General features: G+C 45.8%; 1 protein-coding gene across 1 annotated transcript in view; it reads right to left on the reverse strand.

The window, feature by feature from the left end:
• OC90 (otoconin 90) overlaps positions 1-19,344 on the reverse strand; it is a 40,477-nt gene that overhangs the window by 673 nt on the left and 20,460 nt on the right. The window contains exons 8-16 of the mRNA XM_021707072.1: positions 15,795-15,907; positions 13,522-13,650; positions 13,317-13,358; positions 10,966-10,993; positions 9,666-9,829; positions 7,968-8,021; positions 5,521-5,637; positions 4,328-4,499; positions 3,091-3,197 (exon numbers count right to left, since the gene is read on the reverse strand). Of these exons, the coding sequence (XP_021562747.1) occupies positions 3,091-3,197; positions 4,328-4,499; positions 5,521-5,637; positions 7,968-8,021; positions 9,666-9,829; positions 10,966-10,993; positions 13,317-13,358; positions 13,522-13,650; positions 15,795-15,907 (926 nt within the window). The remainder of the gene's footprint in view (positions 1-3,090; positions 3,198-4,327; positions 4,500-5,520; positions 5,638-7,967; positions 8,022-9,665; positions 9,830-10,965; positions 10,994-13,316; positions 13,359-13,521; positions 13,651-15,794; positions 15,908-19,344) is intronic.

A 19,344-nucleotide genomic window follows, 5' to 3' on the forward strand; every position in this document is an offset into this window, starting at 1 on the left:
TTGTCTGTTCGTTTCCACCTTTTACTCTTGCTGGACACAGAGCCTTGATGGTAGAACCCACTTGGCCAAGTACCTAACTCAGTCCTGGACAAGAATTTCCCAGGTTAGCACTGAGGAGATACTTGTGCGTGTTGGATGGGACTGTTTCTTTCTCCTTCCCTCCAGTGATTCCTCATTTGTCAAATGGAAATTATTGCCCACTCTATTTTAATATTGACAGATAAAATACAGAATGATCAGTTAAATTTGACTTTCAGATATGTCTGAAAGCACGTTCATTTAGCATACTTATACTAAAAAAAAAAATTCATTATCTGTAGTTCAAATCTAGGCACCATGTATTTTTATTTGACAGACCTGGCAGGCCTACCGTATGTTTGAATGTATAAGTTGCATGCAGTGGGGATGGTGTGGCCCAAATGAAATAATATACTGCGTTTGAAGGTGCTAGACACAGATAAGCTCTCTGTAAATATTATCCTTGTTATCTGTAGTTTTCAGGGAAACCAATGGTCTGTTTGGGTTTCTTTTTTATTATTAATCTAAGCTTACTTTGAAATGTTCATCACCCAGGTTTTTTTCTCACCGTATATCACACAGACCCTCCAAGCTTCCTAAACTGGCTTCCTATCATTCTCAGCTCTGCTGGTTGCATTTCAGCAGCAGGAAGAGGTGTTTGTGTGTTGGGAGCCAGCCATGGAGGCCCACTGAGCGTTAGGGATCAGGAAGGCCACTAGGATGACCCCGAGACCACTAGGATGCATTCGGGAGCTATTGACCCCATTTCCTCCCCCTTTCTACTCAGCACTAACCAGATTAAGCTCCTGTGAACTCAAAACATAAAAACTCTGAGACTGGGACGAACACAAGCTAACTTTAGAAGCTCATTGCTCCCATTCTTCCACAAACTGCAGTTTTGGCTTTCACACAACTTATAATTCAAACTCGGGTCACATCTAAGAGCCTTAGTATTGGTCACAGGCTTCTGGGTCATGATCTTAGGATTTATTGAAGTTGAATAAATGGATTAAGGTTTCATCGATTAGGTTATGGGATTATACCTGAAAGAACATTCGGTGGGTGGGGAATGCCCCTCACACACCCGACTGTGTATAAAAGACCAGTTGTAATTCCCATTAAATGGCTTCTGCACTAGACTGGGGTCCAGTCTCTTTCTTTCTTTCTCTCTCTCCCTCTCTTTCTCTTTCTCTCTTTCTTCTTCCCCTCAATCGCTGATGCCATCTCTACCTTTGGGATACCCTGAACCTGGCTGGAGCTGGTCTCTGGCATTTGTGAGGGGGTACTCAAAGGTGTGGGAGCCCAGTGGAAACATCCAGAGGCCTGTTCCCCAGAGTAGCTGTCCTTCCCCACTGCGCTTGTGATCAGCATAGCTCAAGCCAGGCTCTGAGATGACTTCCCATCAACCCACCCCGGCACCTGGAACGGGATACTGTGCTCATAGCTCACAGAGAGTGGGAACGGTTCACTAAAGCTCCGCAGGAGTTCAGGCTACAAATGCAATATTCTTAGGTTCCGTGACATCGGGAGAATGGAAGCAGAGTGCCAGCCAAGCAGGTGACTGTATCCTATGACAACCCGAGTACTCTGCCCTGCCACTCATGGGCTCTCAACCCTCCCCTGAGGACAAAATGGAAACGCTTCAGTCTTGCACTCAGGTCCTCTGGGTTTGTGATCTGGTGTTCGTCTTTCTCTTACCAACCACACCCTGCACCTCAACCGGCCCCCTCACTCCCACTTTCTGTCCGAGCAATCCAGAACCCCACGTTCTTCCTGAATCATGAGACATTCCCCCAAACACCATCATTTTCCACTTTCCCTTTATTCGGAACATCCATGCCCAGCATGGCCATCTGGGAACCTGTTCACCTCTTGGCAAACCTCACCCCACGCCTCTTCTGGCTTCTCCCGAATGACCTCATGTCCCCAGCACCACACCACAGAATCAAAGCCCCTCTACCCATTTTTCCAAGGCACCTGTACTTCCAGTCAGCACATACTGCATGAGACCCAAATCATTTCTTGCCTGACCCTCTTCCCTGTGGCTGTGAGAAATTGGAGGCAAGGATCATGTGGGTTCATTGTTTTCCTGGTTCCTGATGAAGGTTTTGTTGGAACAATGGGTAACTGAATGAATGATTGAGTGAGTAATTGAGTGAATGAGTGACATGGAACCACAAGCTCTTGGGATACGACAGCCATGACCAATCGCACAAGGCGAGGTGCTACAGAGGGCCCATGCACTGTGCTGAGGCGGTGCAGGGGAAGAAGGGGTGGGGGTCCAGCCAGTGGGCTCCCCCAGACAAAAACGAGGAGGACAAGTGCAGGCAGGGCCCTTGTAAAACTCCAGGGGAAGCATTTCCTTTCAAACCGTAAAGCATCCGGGAACGGCATCCACTGCCGTGGATGACAAAAATGCCAGAGAATGCAGGTGACTAGTGAAGTTCATGACAGTTTTCAGACTAGTCCCTCCTCGAGGCACTGAAGGGCCACAGAGGAGGCCTGGTTTCCTCTCCAGGAAGGTGTAGACCTGCAATCCCACCTCCTGCATGGCCAGAGCCTCTCCCATTTTCTGTGAGATTCCTCAAAAGATCTCACTTGAGAAGAGGTTTCTGCTTCTTAGGAAGAGAAAAAATATTTGGAGTCTCCCTGGTACAGTGAAGAGTCCGCTCCCAGTTCTACCGCTTGTCTCCACCTTGATCTTGGGCCTCCGTTATCGCCTCTGTCAAGTGGGAAGAATAATATGCCGTCTCCTGAAACTGTAGTGAGATGAACTCTTAATGCACATCAAGGACTGCGAACGGCACACAGCATGTGCTCGATGCACTTGGGCTATTTCTATGATCCCAGCCTGCTCTTGACCAGCTCTGTGACTTTAGGCAGTGAGGCTCTTGACCTCGAATCTCCTCCACAGTGGAAGAGAATTGAGAATATGTACCTTATGGTTAAGAAGAGTATGAACTGGCTTTACAGATGAAGAGGCACCATGGAAAGCCGCTCTAAGCCTGAGCTATGGCCGTGATGCAGCCCCATGTGAGATAACACCTCGCTGTGTAGGCCAACGACACTTACACTTGGGCGTATGATCCACACACACCACCGCTGACCGAGGGAGCCTCTCAGGCAGGCAGCCCAGCCTTCGCACCTGCTCCAGGCAACAGTGATGGGACAAACAGCACCTACGACCAAGGAAAACCCTTTACTGTCCAGCGCTCCCAGCTGTCCCAGGATCTCCCTCAAGGCCTGCTTCTTCCACACTGTCTACAGAAGTGAGAGAAGCCAGTGCCTCCTGTCAGGTGCACACAGGGCCGACTCATACACACGCCAAGGGCCATCTTGTATGGTTGTTCGCGTTACGTACTGCACAGAGATGCCACACCTAAGGCAGCACTGATCATACTGTGTTCATCTTATTATTTTAAAATTTTGTTTTTGTATTTTTATTACAACTTGATGGCAAAAGGGGGTGGGTTGATGTTATATATAAATAAATAAATCTATGAATGAATGCATGAGGTCTGCGAAAATCCTTCCAAGAGTGGTGGGTATACAATTTAGCGGTTATGCTTAAAAGCTGTTGAGAAGCTAATTTTATTTATTTTTGACTTGGGAGTCTCACTCCATTGCCCAGACTGGAGTGCAGTGGCATGCTCACGGCCAACCCAGCATCGACCTGCTGGGATCCGGTGATCCTTCTGCCTCAGATTCCAAGTAGCCGGAACTATAGGCGCGTCCTACCATGCCTAGCTGATTTTTTATTTATTGTAGAGATGAGGTCTCACCAAGTTGCCTAGGCTGGCCTCGAGCCCACAGATTCAGGCAATCCACTTGCCTTGGCCTCCCAAAGGGAGGAGTACAGGCTGAGCCATCGAGGGATTACAGGCTGAGCCATCGAGTCCGGCAGAGAAGCTAATTTTAATGTGGTCTTCTGCAGGACAGACCAAGTAGAGACCCTAATTCTACAGACTGGCCATTGCAAAATAGACAGGTGTGGGTCCATCTGAAGAATCTTTGCAGATCAGTTCTCCTAGGGCAGCTGGACAGTACTTGTGGAAGTGGGGGGAGGGATCCAGACCCCCCAACTCAAAAAATCAGGATCTGTCTGACTCTGTCTTTCCCTAGATGAAAGACCTTAGACAAGTCAGCTGCTTATCAGGAAAATGGGTCTATAATGTCAAAGATCCACCCTGAGAGAGACGCTGTATGCACCAAGCTCTTAGCGAAGACTAAAGTGCCATCTGATGTCCAGAAGGGTTACTTCCTCTCGCTGATGCATCAGCCCTTGCCTGCCACCCCCACCCATCCATACCTGTCCAGGGCATCCCTTGGCTCGCCTCTTCCTTCCTGTCCACAGTAACAGCCATAAGATTCAAATTCCTCCGGACACCGGGATGCCAGACAAAAGAGCATCTCTCCAAGCTGCGGCAACACCTTCATGTCGCCCCCTCTTCCCAAGTGCAGGAAAGTGAATCTGTCACAGGCTAATAGAACAGGGACTCTCAGGGGGGCAAAGAATGTCAGGGAGGCCTTCACAAGAGGAAGTCTTCACAAGCACAAGCTTCCGGGTTGAATGGGGACAACTCGGTCATACCAAGAAACCCTATGCCCCACACCTGGGATCGCCCTTCCGAGAAAGCTGTGTTGTTCTCATCCCCATCTGGGAAGCCTTGTCTTTCAGAGAGCAAGTCTTTTCTTGCCAGGCTGCTAATGCTTTACCAGACTCCTTGTTACATCCTAGGGGATGGGGACTTGTCAGGATCAGATTCTCTTTGGGCTACCTTCTACTTCTGAGGGGAGTCCAGCATACTGACCGGGGCCAGCTACCCTCTTGGGTTTTCTGGCCACATTAGAAGAGCACACCTGACCGGGCTTCTGGTCTTTCAGAGTCCTTGAGTTCCATTCTCTCCTCTGTCTGTCTGTCTCTCCCTCTCTTTTTCCCTCCCTCTCTCTGTGTCTCTGTCTCTGTCTCTCTGTCCTTCTTCACTTCCTTCTCTGCCTGCAACTCTCAAATGCAGCTTCTCCATAGCTCTGCATTGGACATTATGAAAGGCATACTCAGATACTAACAAATTTCTCCTCTGTGTCCAGTTGGCTGTGGCTCCTTGCAGGTGCAGGGCCTTTGGAAGACATCAGAGGGAGGAGAGACAAAAGGGAAGATTATTAAAACCCAAGTGCTTCATTCTTTCCAGTAAACCATGGTATGGACGATGCCAAGCTCTTTTCCTCTAAGCCAGTAAGAGTAGTGAGAACACGAAGTCGGGAACTCAGAAGACCCTGGTTCCTCTCCCAGGTTCAGCCTTCCTGAAGCTGAGTGGCTATAGGTAGCTCACATTCCCTCTGAGCCTCAGTGTGCTCATCCAGTAAAGGGAATGATGCTTTGAGCCATGCATACATGAGAAGGTTGCAGTGTGAAAAGTTGTCCTGAAGTGTTCTGTTTCCACCCTAACCAAAGGATCCCAAGGGCAGAGGGGCACACTCCTCTGGATCCCTGCTTCTGCCTACCTTTCCTTGTTGTCTTCTCAGGACCACTTCCAACAGATGATGCCACCAACTCCAAAGATTGAATGCCAGCAGGGACGAGGGTTACACCTTTCGCAGTGTCAACAATCTCCGCAGATTCTGAAAGTACAAAACTTCATGGTTCCAGTTCAAAAAGGTGGCTCAAGGAGAGATTTACAGATAAACAAGTGGTCAAGGCCAAAGGCATATGGTTACCTCAGAACACCAAAACATTAAGAGAGTGTCCCTCAAGCTGGATTTGCAGACGTCAAGGCAGATTCTCAGGGATCCATACATTCTAAACGAGCATTTCGAGATTTTCTTTGATAACCTCAGCACAGCCAGAAGCCTGTACTAGATTACCTGGATGGCATGAGTTTGTGTCGTGTTTACCATCACACACCTGCCCCATGTCCATCCATCATGGCGCTCACAGAAAGTGAAGAAGTAAGGAGAATGTGGAAAAAGTAAGCCAACACATGGCACACAACAAGGCAGATGAGTGAAACTTCTTGAGCCTATATCCTTGCTCAAATGCTGTAACAGCTTCTTGGAATTAAGTGCAAGGTGCTTCCTGTAGCCTACAGGGCTTGCCCATGACCTGATCCTGCCTCCAAGGCCATCTCATCTCTTACCATCTCCCTGGCATGCTCTCTGGATCTCTCTTTGCTCTTGTGTCTGTCCCACCTGTCCTCCCAGCTGGAGGCAGTGAAGTGTCCAACCCACAGGCCAAATTTCCAGCCCATTCTGGTCCAGGGAAAGGGAACACCTCCAGGCTCAACCCCTACCCTTCTGCTGACCCAGATTCAGTTCCCAGAGCGTTGATTGTTCCTACTGAATTGCAGTCTTTCTCCAAATCTGCCATATTGGTTTGCTTCATGTGTCTGGTCTTCTACCTGCTGTTGCTCCAGTTCCTATGAGACTAAAGCCCTTTTATAATTTCAGAATTCTGCCCAGTTCTCCAATCCCATGAATAGAAACCAGTTCATCAGTTTCTTTCCATCACATTCACAACTGCTGGAAACTCACCAAGTCAGTGTAGTAAAGCAGAAAGAGTTAATGCGTTGGTGTTAAAGAGAAGTGAGTTTGAATTTCAGCCCAGCCACATATTAGATGCATAAATTTGAACAAACCACTTCACCTCTCTCAGTCTTAATTTCTCCCTTTGTAAAATTATATTGATTATACTTCTTTTGGTGTTTGACTCATCCTTCGAGCTAAATGCCTAACAATTAAGATACAGTCAATAGTAGCCATTAGAACTGCCCAGTGGATGGGAAAATATCCACATGTCTGATCTAGGGTAAGAATTTCCAGGTGGAAAGTTCTATAAGCAGAAGGGGCTTGCAGAGCCCAGTATCTGCTTCTTGCTGAGTCTCCTGCCTGTAGCCCTTATTTCCCAAGAAAGAATTTTCTGGATTATTGGTGCTAATCAAATCTGAAATTCTCTCACTCCTTTAAGATGAGGGCTTTTGGTGCTCATCACCCTGCCAGGACCAGTTGCTCTCTTGCCCCTCTCATCGCCACCATTGAGGTCACAGTGCATCTCAGAGCACAGACAGTCCAAGTCTCAATAGACTATAGCTCTGACCTTGATTGTACACTTTTGTGAATTTGGTTAAGATTTGAGAATTCTGTTTAGGTTTGGCCAAAAGGCCCTGGAGTGAGGTACCAGCCCCATCCAGGTAATAAAAGCACCACTTTCTATTTTCATCAGAGGGAAGAAGAGAAAATAAATGAGGTGTCTTTCTTTTCCTGCTAAAATGGGTAGAGGTATTTTATTTGCTTGTTTTAAAATAAGAATGCCCAGTACTGACTACTAGAATACCTGTATGAGTGTAAATTGGTTCAATTTTTCTCAAGGGCAATTTAGTAATATATCAAGAGTCCTAAAAGGATTATACTCCTTATCCATTAATTAATCAGAAGTAGATGTGTATAAAGTCCATATCTATTATTTATAATAACATGTTAGAAATAATTGCTTACATGAATTAGATTTTCATACAAAAAATTATTATGCAGCCACTAAAAATCATGCTCCAGAACTCAGACTGCAAAACAATGACTAGCAAGTGATCTCAAATTCATTTTATGATCACGGATATGATTGACAGGAAGAAGCTAGAAGGAAATACATGCAAGTATTAAAGTGGCTATCTTTATACTGTGTAATTGCACGTGATTTAAATGGAAAACTAAATCTATTTTTCTGTATGTTTTAAATGCATGTCTTTATTGGGTAAGTTTCCATTTCTTCCTGCTAATGGATCTACCTTTTCATTTCATTTGGGTACTTTGATGTTTGGAGGGGGAATGTGAAAGTAATTGGCGTCCATGCTTTCTTCCACTTTGGGTTTGGTCCAAAGGCTCGTTCAGAGCCCACCTTATTTCATCAATGTACTGGGGCAATGATATAAAAATAGGCAGGAAGAACAGAGTGTGCTTACCAGGAGGGGACGTAGCCCTAGAAGCTTCTGTGCCTTCCTGATCTTGGCCTGGTTCTATTCCCAAAAGAAGAGAGACAGGATCAGCATCAATCCCAGCTGGTCCCACCTGTGTTTCCAGAGACACCTCCCATCCCACTGGGTACAGAAGTCCATGTGCTTTTCACTGTGTCCCAGTCACCTCCCATCAAGAGATTTCCTAGGAGAGCTGGTGATGTCAGTGTCACTGCTGAGCCAAAGGGAATCTCCCAGACACAAGCTTGCTGGCAAACACAGGCCAGAAGCAGATGTGTTTGTTGAAATACTTTGGGAATGACAGCTTCTCTAGAATTTGGAGAAAAGGAAAACTAAAAGAAAACCATATGTTGGAACCAAGGAGCGTGAAGTTCAGAAGAGGCAGAATTGTGTGGTTAAAGTTGTTTGATAGGTGACTCTGGGAATACTGCTGAGCCTCAGTTTCTCTGTAAAACAGGTTTGTTGTTATTGTTATTTAACAGTTATTAAGCTCCTACTGCATGCCAGATATGACAACAAGGGCTTTCTTGTAGTCACTCACTTAGTAACAACTCCAAGAATTAGTACTATGCTCACCCTCAGTCTGAGATGAGAAAAGTGACACAGAAAAGTTACATCACTAATCCAAGGTCACAGAGTTGGAAGTGGCTGGATGCAAATCCAGGCAGCCTGGCTAAGGCTGACTGTCTTATCTACTAGTAAGATTGCTATTTCACTTCTGGCTATATCCCAAAGAGCTGGAGATGAAGACTGAAAATATTTTTTTGGAAAGAAAGAAACCTCCTTAAGTTCAGTGTGCTCAAAGATCAAGACTGCAAGGGTGTTATATAAAAAATCAGGCTTTGAACTTTACTGATGTGGACACAAATGCTCCATCAAAGAGAGAGCATCTGGACCACTCTAAACAGGGGCAGATTGTTCTCTTTGAAAGCAGAACCTATAGATTCAGAACCAGAGGATTGCTAACCTGAGCTACCTGGGCAAATGACTTTAACCCTCAGAACTTCTTTTTCATCTGTAAAATGGGGATAATAATGGACCTCCTAGGGCCAGGAAGAATGAACTCCAAGAATGTGTGTATGGGGCTTAATAACACGCTGGCACATTGGAGGCCCTCAACAATGTCCCTGCCTGTTAACTATTACGTTTTCATTCTTAGTAATTATTAGATAATTATCTGTTATTCATATGTATTAATAAAGTGTCCATGGTTATTAATTGCCATGAGCAAAGTAAATGGTTAGGTTATTCTGTTGATAACATTTTAACCTAGATATTTCTGGATGGAATGGTTTCCTCCATGAGTCACTGTGGTATAATGGAAAGAAAACAGTATTATAGCCTGAAGTCTGAGCTTCAAGATCAGCCCAACAAGTTACTTGGTGAGTGAATTAGAACTTTCATTCTCCCTGAGTGGTGGTTCTCTAAGTATTCTCTAAAATGGGTGTAATGATATTTCCTCCCAGTCCTGTCAAGAAGCAGTTAGCAGAACTGAATACAAATATTTAGATGGCATTTTCCCACTGAATTCCATACTCTTCTCTTCCAAAGTCCCCTCTGCTTACCTGTCCTTGAGAAGGTGGTCAGGCTTTCAGTGCCAGTCTCAGAAGCCACTGTGAAGAGAAACCTCCTTAAGTTCAATGTGCTCAATGATCAAGACTGCAAGGGTGTTATATAAAAAAATACCTTCAATATTGACCCTGCTGGGCACCCAAGCCAAGCCAAGGAAACAGGTTTGGGAACTGAGGACCAAGGAGAGCAGGTCCAGGGCACCCTGCTCAGGGAACATGGCTGCACAGTGGTGCTCAACAAGGTGCCAATTCAGTAAAGGAGCCAGACTGGGGCCAGGCCTGTGTTTAGACACAAAGAGCATCAAACGCCATCTTTGGGAGTGAAGGGTCATCATTTTCCCTGTTTGTGGGAAGACAGTATAAGTGGCAGTTTGTTCTAAGCAAGAACGGAAGCCTCAGAGACCTCCATTCCCTGCTCCGATACTCATTTCTATCTCTTGGGCTTCTTATCTCTGAATCTCAATTGACTATCTTAAAATGGAAGTTATAGCAATTATTTTATAGGGTTGTATGAGCATTAAATGAGAGTATATTTTAAGGAAGTTGTCCAGTATCCAGCTTGATTTATTGGTGTGTGCTGTTTTTATAGCCACACCAGAATTCCTGGAAGAAAAATGCTGGTTTAAAATCTCTCCATGCTCACTCTCATTTAATCCTTAAGCCACCCTAAAAGATAGGGATACTCAACCCTTTGCAGAGGCTAGTAAACTATGCTCTGGCCCTTGGCCTGTTTTTGTAAAGAAAGTTTTATTGGAACGCAGCCATGCTCATTTATTTACAGATTGCCTATGGCTGCTCTTGTGCTATGATAGCAGAGTTGCATAGTTGCCATAAAGATTCTACGACTCATAAAGCCATTAGATATTTGCTATCTGGCTCTTTCCAGAAAAAGTTTGCCAGTCTCTGCTTGATACAGATGAAGAAATGGAAGCGTAGAGAGGTTAAGCCACTATTTCAATGTCACAGAACTGAAAAATGGGAGAGCCAAGCTTCGATCCCAAATCTGCCTGACTCCAATGCCTAATTGTTTCATTGCATGACAGTGGGGACAGTTACAAGCTCTGTGTCCTTTTCCTATAAACTCTCCAAACTACATTTGTGTATTTGATAATTTGACCCCATAGTCAGGCAGCCCTTGTCTCTGAAGGGCACAGGTGGGCACTGCCTGGGTCATGAGTGTGTGTGGGTGTGTTGGGCGGAGGGTATGTGCATCCCTTCCCTTTCTCCAGTTAGAATTTAAACTACAATTATCATAATACTGTAAGAAAAGGATTGGCAGTAGGGAGGAACAACTGGGAGGGGGGCGGGGAAGCAGGATTGGCAGTAGTGGGAATCTACCTGGGAAAGGGGGGGCACACCTCATCAACAAGGGTACCCGCATAATGAACATTTGTATACTTAACCCTGAATTGTACCCCACATCTGTGGGCTCTGCAGGAACCATTGGAAAAAGAAAGCCCCTGTGGCAGTGACTGACTCAACACAGTGTCAACATCAAGCACTAGGTCTCAAAGAACAGGCAGGGGATGGCTGGGCCAAGGGAGGAAGGGGGCTGGCAAATGTATGGCCAGGAAGAGCTATCCATCCTGGCTTAGAAGTCCCATGCCCCTGTTACTCCTCCCAGAACATGGGGTGCCCAGCAGGATCCCAGCTCAGGAGGCAGCCCAGCCATAGGAGGCAGTGAGCACTATCCATCGCAGGCAAAAGGCAATGAAAGAGCTGCAAACCCCAAAGGCATGCCAGCTTGAGAAGACCTCTGTTCCAAAGGGAAGCAGGGAGACTGAGAATAAAAACATTGGACTCAGAAGATGCATAGAGATGAAACACACACACACTCACGCACACACACACACTCATCCCTACACACACATACACCCAAACATACTCATGCACCCACACATATTCACTCATACACACAACACACAAACATATTCTTGCACACACACATCCAAACACTCATGCACACATACCCAAACATACTTTGCTCCCAGTACACACATACTCACACACAAAACACACAAATATACTCATGCGCACATACATACGTTCATGCACACACCCAAACACACTCATACACACACATACACTCATGTAGACAACACACAAACATATTCTTGCACACACACATCCAAACACTCATGCACACATACCCAAACATACTCATGCACCCAGTACACACATAGTTACACACAAAACACACAAGTGTACTCATGCGCACACACATACGTTCATGCACACACCCAAACACACTCATACATACACATACACTCATGCACACACACATATTCACTCATGCAGACAACATGCAAACATATTCTTGCACACACACATCCAAACACTCATTCACACATACCCAAACATACTCATGCACCCAGCACACACACACACACACAACACACAAATATACTCATGCATACACACATACGTTCATACACATACCCAAACACACTCATATACACACATATACTCATACACACACACCTATAAACACACAACACACAAGCATGCTCATGCACACACACATACAGTCATACACACATACCCAAACACACTCATCCACACACACATACACTCAAGTATACACACACATATACACTCACACAAAACACATAAACATATTCATGTGCACATACATACAGTCATGCACACACACACCCAAACATACTCATGTGCATACACATATATACTCTCATGAACACAAATGCTCAAACATACTCAGGCACACACACACTCATGCACACAACACACAGACATACTCATACACATACACACCCATAGTCACGCACACACACATATACACTCATGCACACATGCACATCCAAACGCATTCATCCACACACACATACACTCATGCACACATACACTAACACACACAACACACAAACATATTCACACACACACACACATGCAAACACTCGTGCACACACATGCCCAAATATACTCATGCACACACACTTATACACTCATGCACACTCACACACACCAGCTTCCTCCTTAACAAACACTGCACGACTAGTCCTGGGAGTGAGACCCCAGCCCCAGGAGAGGAGGGATGCTCCACCAAGGCGTCCCTTGGACTTCCTTCCCCTCCCCAGTTGCCCAGAGGTGTTGGGACTGAGATATCATGGAAACTCTGTTGAACAGGGAATGGCAGACATAAACCGACTCCCATATTTTTGACTAGATCTGCATTTTAGAGTAAGAATCATCTCTTGCTTGGTTCAGAGGACAGTTATTAAGAGGCCACTCTGTCCTGAAAAGAGACACACGAGAAACAGCCTCCCCTCCAAGAGTCTCCATCTGGACCCAGGTTGCCCATGTTGCTGCAGGTTCTGGGGAGTGTGTGAAGGGAGGGCTGGAGGGAGAGGAGGGAGAAGAATGGGCAGGGGGTCTGCTCCGGGGGGGCTGTGGTGTCCAGGAGCTCATCCAGTCAGGAGGGGCCTTGCTTGGGCTAAGCACTGGGTCCTGTCCCGGTCACACTGCTTACCAGGGCTCCGACCACAGAGTGAGAAAGAAGAGAGAATATACTAGTCTGTCCCACGCAGCAGGGGACTGAGTTTTCCCTAGGGCCATTTGATGTTGGGTGTTTGAATTGGGTATCTCAAAGCAATTGCATCTCCAGGTCAGGGAATATGGGCCAAGTCCAGTGCCATGGTCCCTCCAGCTCCTGTGACGGAGAATCAGTGGAGGAGGTGAATCTACTAGTTCCCAAAACCAACTGAGGCCCAGGGTCTGAGTAAGAACCCATGTCCCCTGGAGGTCTTACCTCTGGACACAAGTGTCGTCAGCCCTTTCCTGCTGGTTGTCTCTAAAAAGAAAACACATTGGAAAGTCTGTTGAGAGCAGTAGGTTTAAGGGAATGGTCAAGGTGCTGGACTTGGCATCTGAAGATGTGTAGCAACGCATGGTCCCACACCAGTTGCTGCCCAGATCATCAACCCTGTGGCTGATGCCAGCTTGGTTCTTCCTACCTGGAGTCTGAGCCAGGCAGAAGGAAGTGTCCAGGAGGTTCAGGGAAGAGTTGGTGCCAGACTGAGCCAGGCACTCTATGGCAGCCTTGTCGCAGGAACACAGCAGGTGCTCACAAGGGTCCTTGGACTCTGCACAGGGCAAGGACAGAGCAGGTTGCAAAGATCTCATGAGAGTCTAAGACCGAGCTCCCGATCTCCCCACTCCAAACCTATGCCTCCTGCCATCTTATCTATCCACATCGGCTCCATCTCTTCAGGTGTGTAGACCCAAACTGGGCCGTCTCAACACTTTTCCTCTCAAACTCAGGCCCACCCCATCAAGCGATCCTGTTGGCTCTGCTTTCAACAGAGCCTGACAACGTCTCTGCATCTCACTCTCCCACCCTGGGCCGAGCCCCATCATCTCTTGCCTGGTGATGGCAGTGGCCTCCTAACTAGTCTCCCTGCTTCCCTGCTGCCCAGAGTATTCTCACTAAGCAGTCAGAACAATCCTTTTGAAACTCAGGTCAAACCATGTCTTTCTGTTCAGAACCCTCCAATGACGTTTCGCCTCAAAGCAAAATTTCACTGTAGCCTAGGAAATGTCACGACGGGCCCCTCCGCCCACTGACCTTGTTCTTTCCCAGATCTCATGCTCCTCCACTGTCCCCACCACCCCATTTCTGTCTCACTACCCCCCCCCACTCGCTTGGTTCTCAAACACACGGTGCCTCCAACCTCAGGGCCCACCCATGTGCCGTGTCTTCTGTCTGTTCTGCTCGTCTCCCAGATGTTCACAAGGACCGCTTTCTGACTCCTCTGCACGTCTCTGCTCTACTGGCTTCATCTCAGGGAGTCTTTTCTTGTCCCTCCTATTTAAGTGGGACCCCCTGACGCTCCTTATACCTTTCTCCTGATTTAATTTTCCCCACAGCTCTTGTCCCTGTCTAACACACTATATCCTTTATGTTGGATGTTTTCAGTGTCTGACAATCGTGAGGACATTCTGGAAGGTCAAGCTCTCCCCAACACTGACATGACTGTCTTGCGTATGGAGGTGTACAGTATGCATCTGTTGATGGAATGAATTAATCAAGTTTTCCAGGTTCTCTTTACATCTCACCTTGAGATCTTCACACCCACTGCATCCCCTCAACCCTTCCCCGATGCTCCCTGTTCCAGCCAGTCCATGTGATCTGGACTTGAGAGGTAGTCAGACCTCAGTTCAAATCCTGGCTCTGCCTCTTTGTAGCTGTGAGACTTCAGGAAAGTTGTTTAACTTCTCTAAGCTTTTCTTTTCTTATTTGACAACTATGGATAATGTTCCCCATCTAAAAGGGTCATTAGGAAGATCAGGATTGCTGTATATAGAGCCCATGGCATGTAGTAGGTTGACTCTAATATCATACCCTACATGTTATGTTCCCTCTTCCCTCCAAGCCTTTGCCCAGTCTACTTTTTCTGCTCAGAAACATGAAATAAAATTCCCAGCATCACACAGCAAATGAGGTGGGAAGCTGAGATTTGAACCTATGCATTTCTGATTCTTCCAAACAACCACTACCGCAAGCCTTCTCTGCTCATCACTACTCTATCTCCATGCCCATCTCTGAGTTCTTTTTTTTTTTTTTTTTTTTTTTTTTAGTTTTTGTGATTTATTGTAGAGATGAGGTCTCACCAATGAGTTCTTAACATATGCCGGTCACTGCACTAACTGTTTCACAAGCATTGTTTAATTTAATTTCCATAAAGAATCCCTGAAGTTGGTGTCTCCTCCCATTTTGATGTTCCCATGAGTTAAGTAATTGTCCCATTGTTCCCCCTGTGCTTAAGTAGCATAGGATTTGCTCTTCCCAAGTCCTCAGGGTTGCTCAAAGTATATAACATTGTAAATCAGATGATCTGCTGATCAATCAAGCATTATGTCAATTCAAAAAAACATTGATTGTGTGTCTACTTCGTGCAAGGTACAGAGGCACCTTTCCAGCCCTTGTGGAGGTCTTTGTTAATTTTTTTTTAAAGATGTAAGGTACAATTCAGAATTACACAAAATTATGAGTGTTGCAGCAACTTAGATGGATTTAGAGTCTATCATACTCAGTGATCTATCATGGAATCAAAGAACTGAGTACCACATATTCTCACTCATAAGAGGCCCCTGAACATTTATTTACCTTGTGGACTCTTAATGTGGACATTGATATTGCCAATGGCAGTGACAACCTGGGTCCAGGCCTGGGGCCTCTGGCTGCCATTTCTTGGGCCACCCCCCTGGGATGCCTGGAGATGCTCACCACATGTGATCTTCTTGCTGATGCAGTCGACATCCATGCTAAGCTTGACGGGGTCTTGGAGACAGTCCATCTCAGCGGCCTCCTCGTAGCACCTGCGATGCTGGAAGCAGCAGCTGCAACAGAGCCAGGAAGGGGCACGGCAGGAGTGTGGTTAGGGTGAGAGACAGGCCAGCAGCCCATGGCCATTCTGTGTCTCTGGATGGTTCCTGGCACAGTGGTCTGTTTCAATACTCAGTTGCTCATGTGTGCACGCGCACACACACTTTGCCACCTGCTGTCTCACAAGCTTCAGATGGCAGGTCTACACCGTCCCTGCCCAGCCTATGGGTTTTTGTAACCAGCATGCTGGCCCCGGATCTCAGCCTAAGGAGTTGGTGTGAAGGCAGCTCAGTAGGGAAAGCTCAGGCATGTCCTGATCCTTGTCTAGACATGAAATTTTTGGCTGCTTCTTGGTGACTGCCCCTCTTCCTGTCCACGTCCATATGTGGAGCCCACCAGTGTCCTAAACTGCCACTGCCAATCTTCATCTCTTCCCTCCTGCCTGGCCCCATGGAATAGCCGACTTCAGTTCACACTCCCACTCCTGATTGCTGGTGGTGGGAGATGCCACTGTATCGTTTTCTTAGACAGCGAGTCAAGAGGAGGCCAAGGTCGTTTTAGTGGCTGACACCTCTAAATAGAGAAGTTGACCCTTGAGTCATCAAAGTCAAGGTTAAGATGCCAGCAGCTATGCAGCCAGTGGAAAGAAGTGACAGATCACCAGCAAGAGAGGCCTTTGCATGTGACCCCTGCACACGTGCAATGCACAAGGCAGCTTGGTCGAACAGGTGACTTCTGTCAAAAAACAGAATCCGTCTTTTCTTGGGGATGGGAGTTTGAGAGAGAAAGGAGCAGATTAAGTCACATAATCTGGAGGTGAAAACATCGATCAGATCGTAAGACGTGAGCTAAACCCAACCTCTCAGCAGTCAGGCTGGAATCTGAACGGAACAGTTGGGATTAACACAGACAATGTTCTTAAAAAGAACACAAAGGGCAGCTCTTTGGTGTGAATAGTCTGCTTCTCACCCCACTGTGTAGACAAAGACTTCAGCGCCCAGAGAGAGGGTGACTTCTGGGAGGTCACATAGCCCGCAGATGGAGAGTCAGGCAGAGTAATTACCATGCGGCAAGTTCCAAGCATGTGGCTGGGCAAAACAGGGTGTCTAGCTGCTTACACAGAGCACGTGAGAGTTAGACGTTGGTGAGAACTGGGGATGGCTACATCCTTTGCAGAACATTGGTTGTAAATGGAGAACTCTGTACCCTTGAAGAGAGGGTTGGAGTCTCCAGGGTTCCAGCTGAATTTGTGGGGAGATTAAGCAATACCTGTGATGAAGAGACCCTCCAAAAGACATCCTCGTAAATTAGCCTCTACTACTAAAAAAGTTGAATGGCTTGGGTTACTGCCCTGCACGCACCTACATTCCTTAGAACCATAAGACTGTGCTGACCGTCCCTGAAACAGAATGAGCCACAGACCTCATGGTTGTGATCACGTAGTTAATAAAATAGGTTTCATTATTTATCCCCGTGATCAATACTATGATATTAATCATGAAACCGTAACCTTACACTTTTGTTTTGTTGTACCCATGGATTAACGGTGTGTGCTCCTCTTAGTAGTAGTAAGTTCTGCTAGCAATTCTATTTAGAGTTACAGATTAACTAAAATTTCAGGTTCCCAGTAATAGGTGCTAAGAATATGTAGGCAGTGAGTGTTATAATTGATGGAATGTCACTGAAACTGGAATTTTACGAAATGCTATGTAAATCACATGGTTTGATGCTAATTAATAGCTAACTTCAATGCTTGTGCTTATAAATACGAACGGTAGAGATGTAAAGAGCTGGGCTGGCCTTGGTGTCTATACTGGCTTGTCTCCTGAATTTCAGACTCAGGAGTAAACTTCTTTACTCCCAGTTCCCTGCCTCTCGGGTTTCACTGGCAAACGAGAGAACAGCCGTGTGTTCCATAGACCATGTCACCTCAGACCAATCCAGGGAGAAGAGTAGAGGATTGATATGAACCTGGGCTGGGAAGGAGGTCTGTGAATTGTAAGTCTCTCCCTCTGGTGCCAGGAAGGGAACAGCTGTGAATCTCCACTGCCCTCACCCCACCCAGCAGCACCACTGCCTGAGATTCGTCTTGGGAAAGTTACTTAGCTCTTTTCAAAATAGCTTTGTTTTACTTATTTAGTTTTTTTTTTTTTTAGTCAGGGTCTCACTTTGTCACCCAGGCTAGAGTACAGTGGTATGGTCATGGCTCACCCCAGCCTCAACCTCTTAGGCTCAGACAATCCTCCTACCTCAGCCTGTCACATAGCTGGGACTACAGATGTGAGCCATCACAACTGGCTAATTTTTTTAAAAAGTTTTGTAGAAATGAGGTCTCGCTATGTTGCCCAGGTTGGTCTTGAACTCCTGGGCTCAAGCAATCTCCCAGTCTTGAGCTCCCAAAGAGCTGGAATAACAGGTATGAACCACCCCTTTTGGCCACAAAATAACTTTTTGAGGTATGTATCCACATTTACCACTGAAGAAACTGAGTCTCAGAGATGTTTAGTAATAACAGTTCAGGCTTTTGAGTGCAACTCCAGGGACTGTTCTTAGCACTTCACATTTAATGCTCATTATAAGCCCATGAGTGAAATAGTATTATTATTTTTATTTTATAGATGAAAAAACAAAAACCCAGAGAGGTCAAGCAACTTGCCCGAGGTCTGCACAGCTACTCAGGGACAGAAGTGGGATTTGCGGGTCAGACAGTTGTTGGGAGCCAACATCTGTAGCTACATGGCTGAGGCCTGTAAAGGCCCATCTGGAAGATCGCTTCTGACATAGGATATCAGTTATACCTATAATATTGGCGTGTGATTAGTGACCAGTGTGCATACATGGCAGTAAAACTTATAAGTAAATCTCAATACACCTGATGGAAAGTGCATAGCAGAATTATTTCTCTCTGTCTTTCTAAGTTTTACTTCTTTCTAGACATTTTTTAACTTCTATTTCCTGGTAGACTGGGTAGTCAGCTCTTGTTCCCGAAAGCTGTTTCCCCTAGGGCTAAGATTAGAAACTAAATTACCATGATAGTTTTGTCGCCCTGCCCCTAGCCAGGCAGAACGTTTTCTTTTGTTTCGTTAATTACCGAAACTCTGTCTGCTTCAGCCCATGGCCACCATCTTGGCAACCCTGCATTTCCTTGTTCAAGAGTGTGACAGCTACTATTTGATTTTTAGAGTAGACTTGTTAGGATAAAATATATACATATACACTCATAGCTGCGTAAATCTATGCTTGCTGTTTTGTTTCCTTTTGCTACATTATTCAAGTGTAATAGTTACTGTACGATTTATAAAAGAATTAATGATAAGGTATTAGCTTAATAGGATATAGCATAGTATTAAAGGTCAATCATTAGATTATATAAAAATTAAAGTTTAGACATATGAAACATATGAATTATAGTAAAGTTTGGTAGTTTAAGAATAAGTGTCAACTGAGTTAT

This window comes from Carlito syrichta, unplaced genomic scaffold (assembly GCF_000164805.1).
Source record: "Carlito syrichta isolate Samal-C Ts95f unplaced genomic scaffold, Tarsius_syrichta-2.0.1 Scaffold316368, whole genome shotgun sequence".
Taxonomy (NCBI): Eukaryota; Metazoa; Chordata; class Mammalia; order Primates; family Tarsiidae; genus Carlito; species Carlito syrichta.